Source organism: Schistocerca piceifrons, chromosome 4, assembly GCF_021461385.2.
Source record: "Schistocerca piceifrons isolate TAMUIC-IGC-003096 chromosome 4, iqSchPice1.1, whole genome shotgun sequence".
Taxonomy (NCBI): Eukaryota; Metazoa; Arthropoda; class Insecta; order Orthoptera; family Acrididae; genus Schistocerca; species Schistocerca piceifrons.
The window spans coordinates 191,412,327-191,433,889 of NC_060141.1; the positions used below are offsets into that span (position 1 = coordinate 191,412,327).

Sequence of the window (21,563 nt, forward strand, 5' to 3'; positions counted from 1 at the left end):
TCATCAATGAACCTGAAGCAGACAAAAGGTTTTGGGTTGTGGAAGACTATGAAGATTTTCTCTAGATGGTGCACTACAGATTAGCATCGGAGGATGCCAAACAAGTGCCCCTGGCCATGCTGAAGGTTTATTTATATATCTTTCCCTCAAAGGAGGAGTAGTTATGTATGAGGATGTAACTGGTTAGGTGTGCAAGGAATTGGGTAGTGATTTAATGTCTGAAGGACACTGGGAAAGGTAGTGTTCAATAGCAGAAGTCCATGGGCATGGAGGGGGATGTTGGTGTATCACAATGTGAGGTTAACACTGACGAATAGGCATCCAGGCGGTAATGGGGTGGGGGTGGTCGACAGTCTGTGGAGAAAGATTTGTATCTATAAAATGAAAGGTTAGGCCATGCGCACCTGCATAGCATCCTCCTATACCAATCTGCATATGTGTCATCCACAGCAAACCTTCCTAGCCCCCCCAAAACCCTTTGTCTGGTTCAGGTCCATTGATGATATCTTTATGATCTGGACCCAGGGCCAAGACATCCTATTCTCATTTACTCACAGCCTCAACACCTTCTCTCCCTTCCACTTCACCTGGTACTCCTCAGCACAATGTGCCACTGTGTGAGACATTAACCTGCACCTTTCTGATGGCTCCATACTTACCTCTGTCTGTATTAAGTCAACCAACCACCAACAGTACAGGCATTCTGACATCATGCCTTCCACACCAAAAAACCACACCCATATAGCCTAACCATCAATGGATGGTGTATCTGGAGTGACGAGAATTTGAATACTTAGTATTTTGAAAGTTTCATAAAGGTCTTCACAGACAGGCACTACCCCAAAACCTAGCCTGCAAACAGATTTCCTCCACACATCCTCACACATCCCTAATACTTCCATCACAACCAAGAACCATCTGCAAAGGAGCACTGCCCTCATGAACCAATATAATCCTGAACTGGAGCAACTGAATCACGTCCTTGGGCAGGGATTCGAGCAACTGAATCATGTCCTTGGGCAGGGATTCAACTATTTGCTATCATGTTCAGAAAGCGGTATTCCACTGGCCACCTGATCTACACATCATCTTGGACCATCCTTATGCTACTCTCACTTCCAACCAACCGTGTGTGGGGATGTATAGCTATGGAAGACCCAGGTCCAAGACTTACTTAATTCACCCACGCAGTACATCCTACTGTAGTTCTTCCACAGGCTTATTGTACATCATCAGAAGCAAGACCACCTGTGAAAGCACCCATGTAGTACATCAGCTCTGCTGCAACTTCTGCACAGTATTTTATGTGAGCATGACCATGAACCAGCTATCCACCAGAATGAATAGCCATTACCAAGAACTGGTCAGACCACTCAGTAATAGAACAAGCTGCTGCGCACAACATGTTCAAGTTCAATGGCTACTTTACAATCCATGACATCCGGATCACCCCCCCCCCCCCCCCCCCCCCACACACACACACACAACACTTTTATGAACTACACAGATGGGAGTTATGCCTGCAACACATCCTTCCCTACCATAATTCACCTAGCCTCAATCTCTGCTAAGCCACTATGTCACACACCCCTAACAGTCCCTTCCTCTTCTACCTGTCATCCACTTCCAATCCACTCCTCCACATCACAGTTACCATGAGTTGCACAAACTCACCAGCTCCATGGTCTTTGTGTCTCATTCCTATCCCTTGAACCTGGTGCCATCTATAACATTTTGAGCATTACTCTTGTTTCTAAATCATCTTGTTTTGATGTGATTCTCTTTTTCCATTTGTCATCAAACCTTTCCATAATACTATAAAAGCTTAAAAAGAAACATGGAACTAGTTTACTTACAAGTTCTTTGATACGCTCCTGTGCTTCCTTTAACTCAGCCTGAGTCATATTCAGTGTATCCTGTTGCACTTTGAGCATTTCCATTTGATTTGCAAGCTGAAAGTTTTTGTTGGATCAGATTAACAATTTCAAAATATAGAGAGAACTTAATTACTTATTACATTCACAAGCTCTCTCTCTCGCTCTCTCTCTCTCTCTCTCTCTCTCTCTCTCTCTCTCCAATTAATCTAATGCAAAAAATAAGGTAATATTATAAGCAACTACTAATTAATGTTTTGACAAACTTAATAAATGTGGCTGTACCACAAGAATGACAAGCAATATGTGTTTTTTGACAGTGGTTGTGGTTGTGGTTGTGTCGGCAACGGCATTCATGGGTTGGTGGTTGTAAGGTTACATTTTGGCTATGAAGGAAGTTTGGATTTCTTCACATCGGTCTGTTTGAGTATTTGTTTTCACAGCTGTTCTGAACTAATAATGTTGACTGCTGATCGTCATCAAAATCTATACACTGCAGAGAATTACAGTGAGTGGACAAAAATGTGGAAACACCAAAAACAAACACATTAACATGCCTAATACTGTGTAGGAAAACTATTGGCATTCCAAACAGCGCCTATTCCTCTCAGAATGGATAAATACATGTCCTGTATTGTTTTCAAGAGAATCTTATACCATTCCTCCTGCAAAATAGTAGCAAGTTAAGGTAAGGGCAGTGAAAGTGGAGAGTGATCATGTATCCTCCTCTCCAAAGTAGACCACAAGTGCTCAATATTATTGAGATCTGGTGTTTGTAGGCCAGGAGAGATGTGACAATTCGTCCTCGTGCTCATAAAACCTGTCCTGAATTATGCGTGTTGTGTAAACAGGAGCCCTGTCAACCTGGAACGTAGCATCCCCACTGGGTAACAAACACTGTACCACAGGATAGACCTGGTCAGCCAAAATGGTCACATAATTCTTGGCAGTAATGTGACACTGCAGAGTACCCATGGGGCACAAGGAGTACCTCAATATGGCCAACCAAATCATAACTGGACGCCTCTCATGTTTCACTTTTGGGATGTAAACTTGGCAGAAGTTGGAAACAGAGTGAAACAAGACTTATGCGACCAAGTAACATTCTTCCACTGCACCACGTATTCCTGTTACGGGCATTTGCACCTCCTATAAGTGGTTTTGGTTTTCCAACTCACCCTGCAATTTACAGCCTATGGAGATCCCTTTGTGTTTGTTACTTAGGTGCTGAGACAGTTCGCGAATGTGACTTTCAGTTCTGTAGTGACTTTTGGAGCTACTGTTCTCTCACTCTTTACCACAATCCTCTTCAATTCAGTCTGTCACAATCACTCAAGACACACCTTTGTCCTTCTTGTGACTTGACAGTTGATGTTTTTCTGTTTTCCTGTATGTGGTATAAATCTTCGACACAGTGCCTCCTGAAACACTAAACACTTCTGCTACCTTAGTTATGGGAGCACCATCATACCAGAGCCAATAATTCGGCCTTTTTCAAATTCACTTAGTTTGACCGACCGCATTCATAACAGCACAAAACTCTGTTCTGTCAACAACTGACAATTGCAATGTATAGGGGACACCAAACGGGTGCGTTCATGATCAAATGCAACAGTGTCACATGTAGGCATGACTAGAAACTGTGTTTATGTTCAAAGATTGATTTCTTATGGTTTTTCCATATTTTTGTCCAACCTCTGTATGTTTTTAGCATATATTAGAGCTCCCATGGTAATAGTTGATAGCAGATGAGAATCAACACCAACAAATTTGTTTTTTCTGTTCATTTAGATGTAACATAATCCAAGAAAGTGAATCATCTAGCAGCAATATGCAAGGCTGATCATGGCACATTCTAATCTCACTTGATTTCCACTGGTGCCAGATACTGGGTAGTGTATATCAGCCTCTCAAATGATCAGCAGTGCAAAGTATGCTACATAAATTAAAAATGAGGTACCATATGTTATCACATTTAGGCCACTGAAGGTAAATGTACAAATTAAAGCAAAAAATATGATATTTTGTAAGTTTTCAACTTCTTCTCAGAGTGATGTGAAAATATTTTTATGTATTGTAAAACATATGATGCAGAAGTAAGTAACCCTGAATTATTTATTGGTACTCCAGCATAAAATCACATTACACAAAAGTTTTTGAGCGTTCTATAAACTCAGACAACATGACTGATTAATCAAGACACAGAGGAATTAATGACATAAGATGCCCGTGGGCACTGATTTAAACCAGTGGGGAAAGTTGAAAATTTGTGCCAGACCAAGATTCGAACCTGGGTCTATTATTTATTGGGCAGAGGTGCTGACCACTGCACCATCTGAACACAGCAGTCATCACAATACGTGGATCACCTTAGCACGCCTGTCATCAGACCCAAATTCTCAACTTGTCCACACAATACTAATGTAGTGCCCCTTGTCCATTATCCTCATTACTCGCGGCATTTTGCCAATTCCCATAAGAGTTCGAGTGTGCTGTGCATCCACATCGAAGTGATCAATTGGTCATCTTCACCTTAATTCTATATTGTTGTTTCAGACATGTCCAAAAGAACAGATACCACATATATGAAACTTTAATGTGATATATAGTACATGAGTTTCGAGACATATTTATTATAAACTAATTAATTTGTCTTTCATTTCTTCTCATTACACATGGGTCATTCCATAAAAAACTAAATTTAAGCCCCCCCCCCAACGTAATCTGCCTCAAGTTGTATGCACTTTGCCTGCACTGGATGAGCTTCTCCATTCCACAATCAAAGAATTCTTCGGAGTATATGCATAATCAGTTATGCACTGCTGCCTGGATTTCCTCATCATCAGCTAACCTTGGCCCACTAACAACTTCTTTCAATGGTTTAAAAATGTGCCAATCTGAAGGTGCCACATCTGAGGAACGGGGGGAGGAGGGGGGGGGGGGGGCACAGGCAAACTTCATGTCTCCCTGCACATACCCATGCGCCTTCCTTTCTTTCATTTCTGATGTGAAATGTTTTGGAACCCACCTCACACACATTTTCTTGAACATCAGTGTGATCTAACACTAACGTTTACCATTGCTGCAATATCATTCAACATAATATGCCTGTTTTCAATGTAATCCAACAACAATTTTCTGAGAAGATTCGCAAACAATATTCAGATAATTTAAAAACAATTTGAAATCATAGATTTTATTAAATTAAACAATTATCCTTTTTAATACCCACTGAAAGACATAGAACTATTACGACGATTTACTCAGAATGAGACAGACAGAATACACTATCGTGAATTTTGCACTGATTTTATTTTTATATATATATATATATATATATATATACACACACACACACACACACACACACACACACACACACACACTCCTGGAAATGGAAAAAAGAACACATTGACACCGGTGTGTCAGACCCACCATACTCGCTCCGGACACTGCGAGAGGGCTGTACAAGCAATGATCACACGCACGGCACAGCGGACACACCAGGAACCGCGGTGTTGGCCGTCGAGTGGCGCTAGCTGCGCAGCATTTGTGCACCGCCGCCGTCAGTGTCAGCCAGTTTGCCGTGGCATACGGAGCTCCATCGCAGTCTTTAACACTGGTAGCATGCCGCGACAGCGTGGACGTGAACCGTATGTGCAGTTGACGGACTTTGAGCGAGGGCGTATAGTGGGCATGCGGGAGGCCGGGTGGACGTACCGCCGAATTGCTCAACACGTGGGGCGTGAGGTCTCCACAGTACATCGATGTTGTCGCCAGTGGTCGGCGGAAGGTGCACGTGCCCGTCGACCTGGGACCGGACCGCAGCGACGCACGGATGCACGCCAAGACCGTAGGATCCTACGCAGTGCCGTAGGGGACCACACCGCCACTTCCCAGCAAATTAGGGACACTGTTGCTCCTGGGGTATCGGCGAGGACCATTCGCAACCGTCTCCATGAAGCTGGGCTACGGTCCCGCACACCGTTAGGCCGTCTTCCGCTCACGCCCCAACATCGTGCAGCCCGCCTCCACTGGTGTCGCAACAGGCGTGAATGGAGGGACGAATGGAGACGTGTCGTCTTCAGCGATGAGAGTCGCTTCTGCCTTGGTGCCAATGATGGTCGTATGCGTGTTTGGCGCCGTGCAGGTGAGCGCCACAATCAGGACTGCATACGACCGAGGCACACAGGGCCAACACCCGGCATCATGGTGTGGGGAGCGATCTCCTACACTGGCCGTACACCACTGGTGATCGTCGAGGGACACTGAATAGTGCACGGTACATCCAAACCGTCATCGAACCCATCGTTCTACCATTCCTAGACCGGCAAGGGAACTTGCTGTTCCAACAGGACAATGCACGTCCACATGTATCCCGTGCCACCCAACGTGCTCTAGAAGGTGTAAGTCAACTACCCTGGCCAGCAAGATCTCCGGATCTGTCCCCCATTGAGCATGTTTGGGACTGGATGAAGCGTCGTCTCACGCGGTCTGCACGTCCAGCACGAACGCTGGTCCAACTGAGGCGCCAGGTGGAAATGGCATGGCAAGCCGTTCCACAGGACTACATCCAGCATCTCTACGATCGTCTCCATGGGAGAATAGCAGCCTGCATTGCTGCGAAAGGTGTATATACACTGTACTAGTGCCGACATTGTGCATGCTCTGTTGCCTGTGTCTATGTGCCTGTGGTTCTGTCAGTGTGATCATGTGATGTATCTGACCCCAGGAATGTGTCAATAAAGTTTCCCCTTCCTGGGACAATTAATTCACGGTGTTCTTATTTCAATTTCCAGGAGTGTGTGTGTGTGTATATATATATATATATATATATATATATATATATATATATATATATATATATATATATATATATATATATATATATATATATATATATATATATATATATATATATACACACACACACACACACACACACATCATTTATAATCAAATGCATCAGGTCTGACAAGGAACAGAAACATACGTTATGATTTTGTTCAAATATCAAGATTACATTCTCTTCTCATGACAATGTGAGAATTTAGTTGGTGAAAGTGAAATAAAGTTCACTGCAACTGGTCTGTCTGCTATGCAAAAGTTGATTCCATATGGTTTCAAGTTGCATCCATATGGTAATCATAGCAATTTTGAAAGGTGTTCTGATTCAAGTCAAATGCAGTGGTCACTATGGTCGCAGTTCACAAATAACTCTATTCCAATATGTGACGAAGTCATCTGAGTTGTTGCTTCACAGCAACAACAGTTTCCATACATATTTACTTCTTTTGCTACTGTGTAGGTTCTTTACACAAACAGAAAAAGGATGCTATCAAATCAGTCCCTTCCTTGATAATGTATACTTCTGTTGGGTCCAGTACTTAATAGCTTTATTCTTTCAGGCATATAGTATCTAGCAGCATTCATATATAACATCACATGGAGATAATGATATACAGGGTGATTATAATCAAAGTTAGACTTTCAACCCGCTGTAGAAATAACACCACCGGTCAGAATGATGTCAAATTGCAACAGAATATTATCGGAGAAGAGGAAAAACATATGGCACAAGAAAAATAAATAGTTACAAAATGTAGCAATAGATAGCACTGTAAGCATCATAATTTAATAGTGGTCGACTACAAATGACAAATGAATCATACAACAATGCCTAAGATGTATGTTTAACATTAAGCACGTTGTACTACTCAGTGTGCATGGGTGTACAGGTGTGTACTGTTAGTTATGTAAGCCCATCCACCGCGGCAACGTCATATCATATCGGATGGGAAAAATCAGTTTTTTTTTAATGGATAGCAAAGAAGGATGTTTCATAGGATTTTATGCACAGTGTTCATGAGGATGTTCAATGTTGGGGGAAATTCTCTGTGCACTACACGTTCGCACACCACCACTCATCTCCTCCTGCATTGCTGTGGCCACTGCTTCCACTGATGTTGAATCAATTCATTTCCTACCTCAACCAGGTTGCACACCAAAAGAACCCGTCTTCTCGAATTTCCGAATCATTTTCTCCAGAGCCACGGCAGTCACCGGACGACCGCATTTTTTCAAACCCTTCAGTGTCTGGAACTTCTACAGAGTGACACGTGCACGGTCATCATTCTTGTAATATAGCTTCACAAGGAGGGTGCAATCCTGCATTGATACAGTCACGGCGAATGTCACAGATGCAAAAGGAGGAAAAACCATGTACCCGGCTTGCTTATACCAACTTCAGTGGGTCGTGTGCATGACAGATGTTTTCATTTACATATTCCGACACATATAGCACCATCTATTGATCAATTTGATCAATTTTCATATTTTTTTTCTTCTGCCATAGGTTTTCCCCCTTCTCCGATAATATTCCATTGCAATTTGACATTATCCTGACCAAAGGTGATATTTCTACAGCATTTTGAAAGTTTGGCTTTAATTATCATCACCCTGTATTTTTGGGAGTGGGCACAACATCAAGGTCTTTAACACCTATACTATCTTGCTGTGGTATGAGTCTGGCTAACACTTATAAAAGTACTTAAAAATTTCAAATATAATCTGAGATATGTATAAAACTGTTATTTAAATCACTTATACTCCTGTGCCAAAAATGAATAAGGGAGGTCATTTCACCTGGCAGAGCAAAATACAATTACGTTTCGGTGTAAAATTTTAGCAGCATGAGATAATACCCAAGTACAAGTTCTACAACTACATCTGCACTTACATTTGTTTTGAAGCTTCTATATAATGAATTTTAATTGATATAGGTTATATTAGTTCAACCTCCTAATGTACTCATGGACTTTGTGCGGGACCTTTCCACAAAACTGAATGTATTTCTAAATCTATCTGTTTTGCTTAGTGTGGTCACAACATTAATTACTTTGGTTACCATTCTCAATATACATTTTTTGTATCATAATTTTATTCAGTTGTTTGTTTTGTAGCTACCTGTATTTTAATAAATGAAGCTCTGAAAAATAAAGTGATTTTCACCAATCTCAATTATAAAATTATATTAAGTATTTCTTAAATAGCTTAGCTTAAAATTTATTTTCGAAATTACAAAGTGATCACTTTGGGAAATAATCATTGATTACTTTTAGTATTCAACCCTATAACACTTAATTAAAAGCATGAGCATTTGTGTACGGAAAGTGCCTTTGACACACCAATGTAATCTACCAGTAACCTATCATATGGACAATATATAGTGTTTCCAGAATGAAATTTTCAATCTGCAGTGGTGTGTGTGTTGATTTGAAACTCCTTGGCAGCTTAAAACTGTGTGGCAGATCAGTACTTGAACCTGGGACCTTCGCCTTTTGCAGAAAAGTGCTTACTGACAGAGCAATCCAAGTACAGCCTGCCCTCACAACTTTACTTCCACCAGTATCTCAGCACCTACCTTTCAAACTTCACAGAAGTTCTTCTGCATACCTTACAGAACTAGCACTCCAAGACAAAAGGATATTGCAGACATATGACTTAGCCATAGCCTGTAGGATTGTTTCCAGAATAAAATATTCACTCCACAGTGCAGTGAGCACTGATTTGAAACTTCCTAGCACCAATGTTCTTTCTTCCAGAAGTGCTAGTCTGCAAAAAAACTCCTGTGAAATCTGAAAGGTAGGAGGTGAGGTATGAGCGTAAGTAAACCTCTGAGAGTGGGTTGTGAGTCATGCTTCGATAGCTCAGTCAGTACATCACTCACCAGTATGGCAAAGGTCTCTGGCTCAAGTCCCAAACCAACACACAATGTTAAGTCTGTCAGGAAGTTTCAATATACAGTGCCCAAGATCTGTGTACACAACAAGCTTGGGTCATCTATGAAACTTGAAGTTTCCTAGTATGGTTGGATACTTGAGTACCACCAGCAAACAAAGGCTGCTGAGGAAAGTTTTAGTATCATAAACATACCCCACATAGTAACTTTCATAGAAGTGAAGATATGCTGAATACCCACAGTCAGAAGACAAATTTTTAACTTCTAAACTATTGAGCACCATAAAAGTCAACGTGACAAACTGGAAATCCTCAACCTCTACTCTTACAAAAAAACTCCTGTATACATTCCAACTATTATCAACAGTCAGCACAAGGAATCTAAATTAATATCCACAGCTGAATAGCTGTCCACAAACCACATATCATACTGACAAATACTAGGGGATGTTTTGTGAAGGAAGAATAAGGATTAACACCACACAGAAGATAAAATCATTTCATGGAGAACACAAGCTTCAAATGGACAAGGATGCGGAAGAAAATCAGCTGTATCCTTTTAAAAGGAAGCATCTCAGTATTCACCTAAAGTGTTTCAGGGAAATCATAAATCAGGGATGGTTGGACAGGACCTGAGCCCTGTTTTCCTAAAAGTGAGTCCAGTGCTTTAACCAATGAGTCACTTCAGTTATGAACTGACAATTAAGAACTTGTTCATGTTGTATAGTTTATAGGACAGTAGTTCCTTTAGGAAAGGAAATTTCATCCCAGATAGCTCTTCATGAACAGGAAAGTCTAGTTTTGCATGACAGTTTCCTAACGTAATTTCCAGTAAATCTGTGGCAGTGAGGGCTGCATCAAATACTTTGTTTAAAACAAACTGTAACAACAGTTAAAATAATGGAAAATAGTTCACTCATTCACAGACCCAACAAAGATGAAGGCACTCTAGCCTACAGTGAAATCTGAATTTTGAGAGAAAACCCGTCCAAATATTTTGAAAACTGTGTTCACAAATTATTTTGCCATAAATTCTGTTCAATGACTGTTTAATGAGTTCTTAACAAATTCCACAGATGTGGGGCCCTAACAGGACAATGTTAATTCCATTTAACATTAATGAGAAACCAATTACTTGTGTTGCAAAATTCAGGAACTCTGGACAAGATGTAGAAAAAATGAAAAGACTTACAAGGGAAGAAAAACATCAAGTGAATGGAATGGAATACTTGCCACTCTAATCAAAGCTTTTTATTACATTATTTCACATCTACTGCCCATAAATATAAAACAGTCATGTGAACAGCTCAACAACAAAATGTGCCAAGTTACTGTATGATCTCTGTTCACCCGGACTTACCTTACATATTTTACAATACTGTCAAGCAACAACTTCCAATTTTAATTCAGAAAATAGCACTACATTTTTAAAGTACATTTGACATCAAAGCAGGAAAAGTTCTATAATTAGCATCAATGAAGTTACAGAATAATTTGTTCCTAGCTAAATAAATCTAAAAAGCCAGCAGGAAGTATCTGACTCAGTGAAACACTTTTTAATTCTCTGGAAAATATAAGGGTACCAAGTAAAGGACAATGCTTTGTGGTGGTTCAACTAATACTTAACAAACAGAAAATAAAAAGTGTTTGTAAAAAAATATATTAAGAATTATCTTGTTTCGAGTCAAAAATCTGCTTAAGGTCTCATAAGATTCAATACTGGTTTGTATTAGTTCCTTTTCTCCACAAACACGCAACACTTACACTAAGTTTTATTTCTATTTGATAACTCAGTTCTAAGAAAAAATGATGCCTCAGGAACAAACTCAGTCACCATGTTGAATACTTTATACCAATACTGTCACAGAAGAAACCAAGTAGTGCACTCGCCGTAGTGTAGTGGTTACGATACTAGATTGTTGCATGGAGGGTCGAGAGTTAAAAACTCACCTGAACTGAAACATTTTAATTTCTAGAAGTCTTCACAAATGGCAAGAATCACTGTACTTGAATGTTGTGTAGCTGTATAGATACCATATGTATTCTGGCCGGAGGCAGTTCGCAAGTGCTGAATAAACCTTCTTTAAGTGAAGTTAGTGTTCATCATTCATCTACTTACACCTTCCTCTATATGACATTATTCTGGTGGAGATACTGATTATTGGAACTTGTGATAACGCACATTATCGATGACACAGTGGCTCCCATCAGGCCACAACAGAGCCGCCATTTACATGACGAGAAACCTGAGTTCGAGCCACATTCAACAGATTCCAATCTATCGGAGACAGAAGAAGAAGATGACATCACTGTGACAACAACTGGATGCCACCACATGAGACATCCTTCTGGATTCTCTGGTGACAATGGCCAAGATCCAAATTTAACAAATGGGATGACACCCTGTGTCTGACTAACGTATTTTTCTACTTGGAGGGCACTGCCAAGCAATGGTACAAGAACAACGAGGAGAAGTTCACTAGCAGGTAAGTATTCCAGGCAGAACTGCACAAGTATTTCGATGACACACAAGAACAGAAGTGTAAGGCTGAAGATAAATTAAAAAGTGCAGGGCACAGCGTCCAGGAAAAAGACAGCATCCTACACTCAAGACATCTTGGAGCTGTGTGAAATAGTGGTTTCTCGAATGAAGGAGGAAGATAAGGTTGCACATCTCATGAAGGGCGCTGCTGAGGCCATGTATCAAGACCTACTCCTAAAGGAGGTTTCGACAGCAGACAACTTCATAAAATGATGCCAGTATATTGAGACAATGCATCAAAAAATAGTTACACGCAAGAAGTTTGAACGGCTTCCAAACATCGTATCGATGTCGGTGATGGAGGAAGAAACTGTTTTCACAAGTGTTCTTCATCAGATAGAGAGAGAGGAAGTTCAGAAGGCACTTGGATTGCATGGAGAGCAAAAAACCAAGACACTTCAAGAGGTCATAAAGGAGGAAGTGGAACAGACATTGAACCCAATCTCTCGTACTTCACTTCCCTTTAAAACAGTAAAAAAGTCAAGGCCCAGGCAAAGTTACGTTCCTACAATGCCGCATGAGGAACCTGTTTGGGCACCAAGGAAGACTGATGTCTGGAGGACCCAGGATAACCAACCTGTATGTTTCCACTGCAGTCGACCAGGTGCACTATTGTCGAGAAAGGCGGCGGATACTTGATGACGCCCATGCCAGAAGACAGCAGACCGATCTTTGAAGACGCCAACTCCAGGACAATGAAGATGAACAAGAAGATGTGGATACAGGACAACATAGGTCACCATCGTTGCAAGCTAACCGCTGAAGAGGACGCTCCCCAACACACCGATCAAAGTCTCCGTTGCCGTTTAGAAGCTCCAGCTGATCACCTAACCACCGCAACCTGGAAAACTAAAGGGTGCAACCTTCCTTGGAGGTGAGGCCACCAAAGAGAAAAATCCTGCGCCGTCCATCACTAGAAAAATGGTAGGAAACTATGTCGATATCCTTATGGATGACCGACCAGCCCAAACTCTTGTGGACTCTGGACTATCATATTCAGTCATCTCAGAGAAGTACCATTGCCAGTTGCAGAAAACCCTATTCATTGACAACAAAACATCTCTGCTAAAGGTGGCTAATGGGAAATATGTAAAACCTAAAGGAAGATGTGTCATTCATGTGGGTATAAGTGGCTGTACACAGCCCTTAGAATTCATCATCTTACAAGAGTGTAGTCATGACGTCATTCTCGGATGGGACTTTTGAAATCTTCTCAAGCAATTATAGCTTTCTAGCTCCACTATCACCAGATCTCACTAAGGAACAACAGAAAAAGCTACTTGCCATTCTTCAAGAGTTCTCTGAATGCTTCAATCCACAGTCAAAGAGCAAATTAGACAAATCGACGGTGAAGCACCGGGTTACCACTGGAGACTATCAACCAATAAGCCAGAGGGCATAATGTGTGTCAGCAACGGATCATTGAATAATTCGCGACAAGGTAGAGAAAATGATGAAGAATGACATCATTCAGCCTTCACAGAGCCCATGGTCATCACCAGTGATTCTCGTCAGGAAGAAGGTTGGCAGTTGGCACTTTTGTGTTGATTACAAGAAGCTTAATAAGATAACTAAAAAGGATGTTTACCCTCTTCCATGAATTGACAAAACACTAGACTGTCTGAAGGGGGCTAAGTTTTTCTCAACCATGGACATGTACTCAGGATACTGGCAAATTGAAGTGGATGAGGCTGATCATGAGAAACCTGCCTTCATCACCCATGAGGGCCTGTATGAGTTTAAGGTAATGCCGTTTGGTTTGTGTAATGCACCAGCAAATTTTGAACAAATGATGGATAATCTTCTAAGGCACCTGAAGTGGATGATGTGTCTTTGTTATTTAGATGGCATTATAGTGTTCTTAGAGACATTTGATGAACACATGAAAAGACTAAAGGCTGTTCTTAAGTGTCTCCAACAAGCCGAACTGAAACTTAATCCAAGAAAGTGTCTCTTTGGAGCAAAAGAAATCAAAATACTTGGGCACCTTGTGTCAAACGAAGGTGTGCAGCCAGACCCAGAAAAGATGAGAGCTATAACGGAATTTCCTATTCCTAAAAGTATTAGAGATGTGAGAAGCTTCCTCGGAGTGTGTTCTTATTACCATTGTTTTATCAAAGACTTTTGTATCAAATGCAGGCCACTCCAAGAGCTGTTAAGAGCCGCTGCTAAATTTATCTGGGGTGGTGCTCAACAAGATTCTTTCGATGTGTTGCAAAAAGCTCTGATGACTGGCCCTGTACTTCGTCTGTATGATGAGAGAGCATCAACAGAACTACACACAGATGCCAGTGGGTATGGGATCGGTGTTGTTCTGGTGCAGATTTCGGATGGAAAAGAGAATGTTATAGCCTATGCTTCTAGGACACTTACAAAAGCCAAGAGAAACTACTCAACTACAGAAAGAGAATGTCTTGCTGTGATCTGGGCCATGTGCAAATTTCGACAGTATCTCTAGGGAAGGCCATTCACAGTTGTTACAGACCATCTTTCACTTTGATGGTTGACAGGTCTTAAGGATCTAACAGGATGACTCGCCAGGTGGGCACTATGTCTTCAAGAGTATGACATTACCATAGTGTACAAAAGTGGAAGAAAACACCAAGATGACAACTGTGTCTCAAGAAACCCTGTGAAAGATCATCAAGACTTTGATGAATATAGTGACTGTCTTGCTGCACTCAAGGATCTCTCTGCTGAGCAGAAGGAGGAAGCCAAGATATCTCAAATTATGCTTGCCTTAAATCAGTCAGAGGATGTGAAAGGACAATTTAAGGTAGTTAATGGATTACTTTGCAAGAAAAACTTTGATCCGTTTGGAAAGAGGTGGCTGCCAGTGATTCCTAAACACATGCGCTTAGATGTTCTACAGAAATTCCATGACACACCTGAGACCGGACATTTACGATTTGTTAAGACATACGATAGGATCCACAAGCGATTTTTGCGGCCAGATTTATTTAGGAGTGTCGCACTGTCTTAGAGTGCCAGAGGAGAAAAGCAGTTCCTCAGAAACCACCTGGTCGACTCATACCAATTCCATCAGCCGAAACGCCTTTCTAGCATGTTAGGATTGACCTCTTCGGACGATTTCCAATGTCTGCTAGTGGCAATAGATGGATTATTGTTTGCACTGATTATCTGACGTGCTATGCCATTACAAAAGCCATGAAAACAGCCAAAGCATTCGAGGTAGCAAAATTCATCTTAGAAGACATTGTATTAAAACGCAGTGCCGAAAGGTCATCAATTACGGATCGAGGGAAAGTTTTTCAATCGAATCTTGTGACAGAGATAAACCACCGGTGCAACATTACTCATCACACAACTACTGCCTACCATCCACAAACTAATGGGCTTACTGAACGCCTAAATAAGACCTTGGCTGACATTCCATCAATGTTCGTCAATGTTGAGCAGAGCAACTGGGATGACATGCTACCTTTCGTGACGTTTGCTGACAACACCGCCAAACAAGACACAACAGGATTTACGCCATTTTTCCCGCTGCATGGGCGTTAGGCGACAACGACAACGGACACTGTGTTTCCATTACACCCTGATGACGTGGACAACAACTATATCAGCCAGGTGTTAACCAGAGCTGAGGAAGTTCGGCAGTTAGCTTGACAATCACTGAAGGTATGATGCGAGACACCATCCTGTTGTCTACCAACCTGGTGACCTAGTCTGGATCTTCACTCTTGTTCGGAAGGTTGGTCTCTCTGAGAAGCTCCTCAGGCGCTACTTTGGACCTTATAAGGTTGTAAGACAGTTGTCTGATGTTACTTACGAAGTTGAAGATCTCAATCCCAACACAAGACTATGAAAGATCAGATATATGGTCCACATCCTTCGAATGAAGCCCTATAAGGATCCTGCAACCCAGGGTAAATTCGAAGCTCCAGCAACAGGCAACAAGAGGAAAGGTAACGAAGAACGTAGCGGCAAGAGAAATTCTAAGAAGATCACCGCCAGGGCGAACATTTGTCATCGGCAGTCGGAGTATGCAGGACCGATGACTCGTTCCCGGACTAGGAGAACGTAACATCGAGACGCTGTTCTCTTAAGGATGGAGTAATGTCGCAGAAGAAGCTGAGTAGAGCAGTCGCTATAGTGTAGTGGTTACGATACTAGATTGTTGCATGGAGGGTCGTTGAGTTCAAGACTCACCTGAACTGAAACATTTTAATTTCTATCTTCGATTCGAGTACATTCTAGAAGTATCCACAAATGGCAAGAATCATTGTACTGGAATGTTCTGTAGCTGTATATATACCGTATGTGTTCTGGCCAGAGGCAGTTCTCTCCACGCTCTTGTATGTGCAAGTGCTCAATAAACCTTCGTTAAGTGAAGTTAGTATTTGTCATTCATCTACTTACACCTTCCTCTATGTCACAATACTTTCAACCTCTGTGTCATCTGAGTGGGATGAAAGTTAACTTCTCGACCTATCGATGGTACAAGTTAAAAACTAATTAATCAAAACTGAGCAACATGGTAATAATGTAAAATAATAAGGAAAGGAGCGACGCAAACCATGTGACATTGTTATCTCAAACATAGGAAGTACTTCAAGGTGACATGTATGCATAGATGGTCAACAAATCCTGTTATCTGGCAGCATAAAGATAGTGTATCACAGTTAATTTAAGACAGCTATCTGGTTATTGTTGCCACTGCTTCTTTATTATCCATTCTTTAAAACATTCGTATATATAGAGTGAAATAATTTACAGAGCAAAGGAGAAGCCAGCACCCCTGACAAATATTAAAACCTTGGATGCATGTGTCCTTCATCTCTCACACACACACACACACACACACACAGAGAGAGAGAGAGAGAGAGAGAGAGAGAGAGAGAGAGAGAGACTGCAGTCAAAAGATAAAATATTGAAAGAAATTAGTGAAATCAGGGGTTTGGAGTCATAACAACGCATCTGCAAAATTTGCCATTTTGACACATCTGCATGTCTGCTTCACCACTGTCTTAATGTAGATCTAGGAGATTGTTGAATACATGTAAACGCACACTAAGTACTATGAGGTATCTCAATTACCAGAAACTTAAAGTTAGATAGTAACCATTGTTATGTCTCCAAACCACCAAAATACCAAAATGAAACTGTGGTCTGTTCGCCACATGCTGACTAAGTTTTCAGGGTGGGGAGAGAAACGAGTGAATGAGGGGGGGGGGGGGGGGGGGGCTTATTACAGAAACCTTTGTTCATCAACAGATTATCAGATTATAACACCTGTTCTGATTGATGAAATCTGCAATTACATTCACTTACATTTTAACTAAAACTGCAATCTGATGGTCAAAAAGGAAGATACAGAGTGAATGTATTGGGTGGGAACACTATTTAAATTTCTTTCTTTTGCGCATTTTCTTCAATATTTTGGAATTATTCTATAAATTCTGTGTGTTTCATTGGCCGTAACTGGTACATTTTGTGCATTTTTCAGTATTTGTTTACGAGAACTCCATTTCAAAATTATGTTCAATAATATATAATTATTTCATTTCAATAAATTTTGTTTATATCCAGAGCCATGGTTTCTTGCGATATGTTAAATCAAGCATGCAGAAAAAATATATATAAAATTTTATTTTTTTATTTTCTGGTTTTTGAAAGAACAAGATTTTCTTGCTGTAAAATATATCGAATATATCGCTGGTGTTTTGTACCAAAGAACTGGACAGTCATTGATTCACTTTCAAGTAAAGCAATGTTGGTTTGAAAATGGAGTGAGCAAGTGTTTATTTGGAACTGAAATAAGCAGCATGCCTTCGCTGGGAACGGACAAAACGGATTACGTTTTTAGAGTTGCATAGAGGACTGTGAAGTACATGTGCACCAGATAAGTCTTTTCAGTTTGGAACAGTAATATTTAAATGGATACACATTTGAAATGATTTATAATTTTGTCATGTGAAAGACTTGCTTTAAGCAAAGTGCAAAATGCGAAAACATGAAGTTGACTGTTTGCAATGCGCCATTGGAAATAACCCTGATGCCTTATAATTGTAAATAAGTATCTTCCCTAACATTTCAAATCCAGAACCTGAAAATCATGTCCTTGATGTTATCAAGATGATGACCAGAGCCACAGATATTACAAAAAAACAAGATGAATATTAAACAATTTTTCTACCCATTGCAAGAACAATTACAGAGCTGGTATCCTGAACTGCTGTTTTCTGATTGATTTACCAATGTGTCTGCATGTCCAGCCATGGGGAGAATGACAGTACAGGAGGGACAAGTTGCACTTTCTTCAGGCAGTATTCACGTTACACATATGCTTAATGTTTTGGCACTCCATAGTAGGAAAATCACTTTGTAACTGCTACATAAGGAGTGACTGTATCATTAAATAGCCAATGTTGGTCATGGCTAAATACAAACACTCATGACCCTAAGTCACCCGACTTCTACCAGCTTTAGGTGATCCAGAGCTATGGAGCCCTCATTCAGGACATTGTGAACAACCTATAATTGAAGAGTTTTTGGTGAATGTTCTTGGCCACCAGACAAATGCTATAAGCTACTGGGAAAGAGCCAGTCACTCCTATGCCAGTTAAAATCTGTGCCTTAATAATTTTGTGAATTGTCCTGTTAAGTCACAAAATTTTAAAATCCTTGCTATACTTGCAGCCATCATCCACGCATGCCACTGTAATTCCACAACCCACACCCGCAGCCTCAAGGCAGTTATAGGTTGTGGTATCCCTCCATCAGCAACCAATATGGAACTAAATGAGTTTGGTTCAAAGACATTGGAGTCAAAAGGCCTCAAGGCAGTTATAGGGTGTGGTATCCCTCCTTCAGCAATCATTATGGAACCAGATGAGTTTGGTTCAAAGACATGGGAGTCAAAAGGTGGCACAGTGCTGGATCAAATGGTATCTAATGGACAAAGACAAAAGTAGTGGTATAATTATTCCACAAAGATGTGAAAGATTACAATGAATCACAAAAACACATCGTCCTTACAATATAGTTCGATAGCCATCCTTTTTATAGGAGAAGAAAATTGCTACCATCTCAATTTAAAACAAGCAAACCCAAATAAAGGTGCCAAAATGAACAGAAGAATAACTTCAAAGGAATTTTATGCATAATGCATATTGATCAGAGACAACAAGGAATATAATAATATTACCAAATCTCGTCGTTTATTTCACCAGTATTAGACGATTTGTACACAAAAGTAAAGGCGGAACAAATGATCATATGACAGAACGAAAAACGAAATTGCTTAGAGAAGAGTACATTCATTTGAGAGACTCAGGCATGAATGACGGCCACTCTAATGACAGGGGATGACTGGAGATTTTACAATCAAGTTACATAAGAAGTCCAGAACACATGCACGAGTGCACAGTAGATGCTATGACCTATGTAAGAAAACAAGGTCACCCTGATCTGCTCACTTGCAATATTATCATGGGTGGAAATCAAAGAAGATAGGATTCAAGGACAAGTTGCCATGGACTGTCAAGACATAACAGCTCAAGTTTTTTGACAGACACAAAGTGTCAGGTTTTTCTAACTGTTAGATGAGGGATTTCCACAATCAAATGTCAGAAATTAGGATTACCTCAGTCACATGATGTAATTTGGTTGCATGAAAAAGTTCATCCAAAACAAGTAATTCAGTTACACTTGAGTATATATTTGATCAAGTAATTTGAGCAGACTTTCGAAACCAAAATAGGATCCAGAATTATACAATATAACAGTGAAAAACGTGATTCACGGTCCATGTGGAAGATTAAATATGAATTCATTATGTATGACAGAAGGCAAGCATACAAAGAAATATAAAAAACATATTTAAATGAAACAAACAAGTGAAGACTGATATCATGCACAGAAGATGATCTCCAGCAGATGGTGGTTTCATCGTCAAAATATGAATGCATGATAACCAAGCGATAGAAGTAGGTAATGAACGGGTAGCGCCAAACAATCCATGTCTACCAAAAGTATTTCAAGCACACATAAATGTTGAGTACTATAGCTGGGTGAAATAAATATGTGTCCAAACATGTTAACAATGGCAGTGATGTGGCTGAGCTTACAATAACCGAGAGAGAACAACATCTGAAAGATGAAATAATTCAGAATAAAGTGGGCAGATATATAAATTGTAATGCAGTGGCTTGATGAAAATTGGATTTCCCAATACATTATCAAGTGTCAGCAGTTGTTCACTTAGCAATGCATTCAGAAAACAGTCAATGTGTATAATTACATGAGCAACTGCAGAGAGAATAGGTAGTGAACCACCAGTGAGTATGTCATTAACTACATTTTTGCAACTTTGTCAAAGTGATACATTTTACACAGCGCTGCTATATGTCAATGTACCATCCTACTCAACGTGGAGTGCAATAACACAAATCTTTCAACGAAGATAGCAAGGAACCCCAGTCGATGATCACGAAGCAATCCTCACAAGTGACGCACTGGAACAAGTGTGCATGGTGCATCCACTGGAAAATGATAACCATTGGGATTTGTCACTTCAACTAACTGCACTGGCAGCAACCACAGAACTAGAAATTTGACTGATTTATGAAAATGTGCAAGAGTGGTAAAACAGGGCCACTGAAAGCAATATTGCTGCCGAATAAGAAATAATTTACAGACAAGTAATAGTATATGTGTCGGGCTGGTCCACAGATCAGAGCAGAATAGGATGCTCCCATCACAAGAGAAATCTCACTTACATCTGACCCTCCACCAACCTGATTAAGGGGTTAGCTGCGGGCTAGACGCAGTTCGCGTCTGATGGTCCCTGATCAGCTGTTGTCAGAGAGCACGGAACACTGATCTCGTGAACTCTTCTTCGACATGAAATATTAAGGTTTAACTGTGTTAGTTCACCTGAACTGAATAGTTTTGCTTGCTTAATCATTGTCCACATTTCACTAGGGGTCTACCCGAGCTTAATGCAAAACTTAATGTTCGCTCTTTGCCCACGATCATCATCCATCGTGTCACCATAACCAATGCACCAAGAGCCTCAACAGTGTGTTGCTAAGCACAGCCCTGCCACTAGTGAGTTTGAATGGAAAAACAGCCAGCATCACTTCAACGGTGCACACATACTATGTAAGATAAAAACAATATATTTTCCTTTTTAGTACAGCAAACTCAAAAATAAAAACAATCTGTCATGGAATTTTTCTGATAACAGGAGTATATTCCTATATTAATCACTTTGAAGTTGAGTCTAGAAACTTTTGATTAGGTTTTCACAAGATAGTTTGCTTCTATCATCAAGGATCTGCCAGTTCAGTTCTTTCCGCACCTTTTGTGACATAATCCCATGGGTTCATCAAACCTGTGACCATTCGTATTGCCCTTCTTTGTATCTATTCCCTATCTCA

At 40.6% G+C, this 21,563-nt stretch overlaps 1 protein-coding gene across 1 annotated transcript in view; it reads right to left on the reverse strand.

Moving 5' to 3' along the window:
* Positions 1–21,563, reverse strand: part of LOC124794945 (centromere-associated protein E-like) — a 622,348-nt gene that overhangs the window by 329,614 nt on the left and 271,171 nt on the right. The window contains exon 11 of the mRNA XM_047258659.1: positions 1,857–1,952. Coding sequence (XP_047114615.1) covers positions 1,857–1,952 — 96 coding nt within the window. The remainder of the gene's footprint in view (positions 1–1,856; positions 1,953–21,563) is intronic.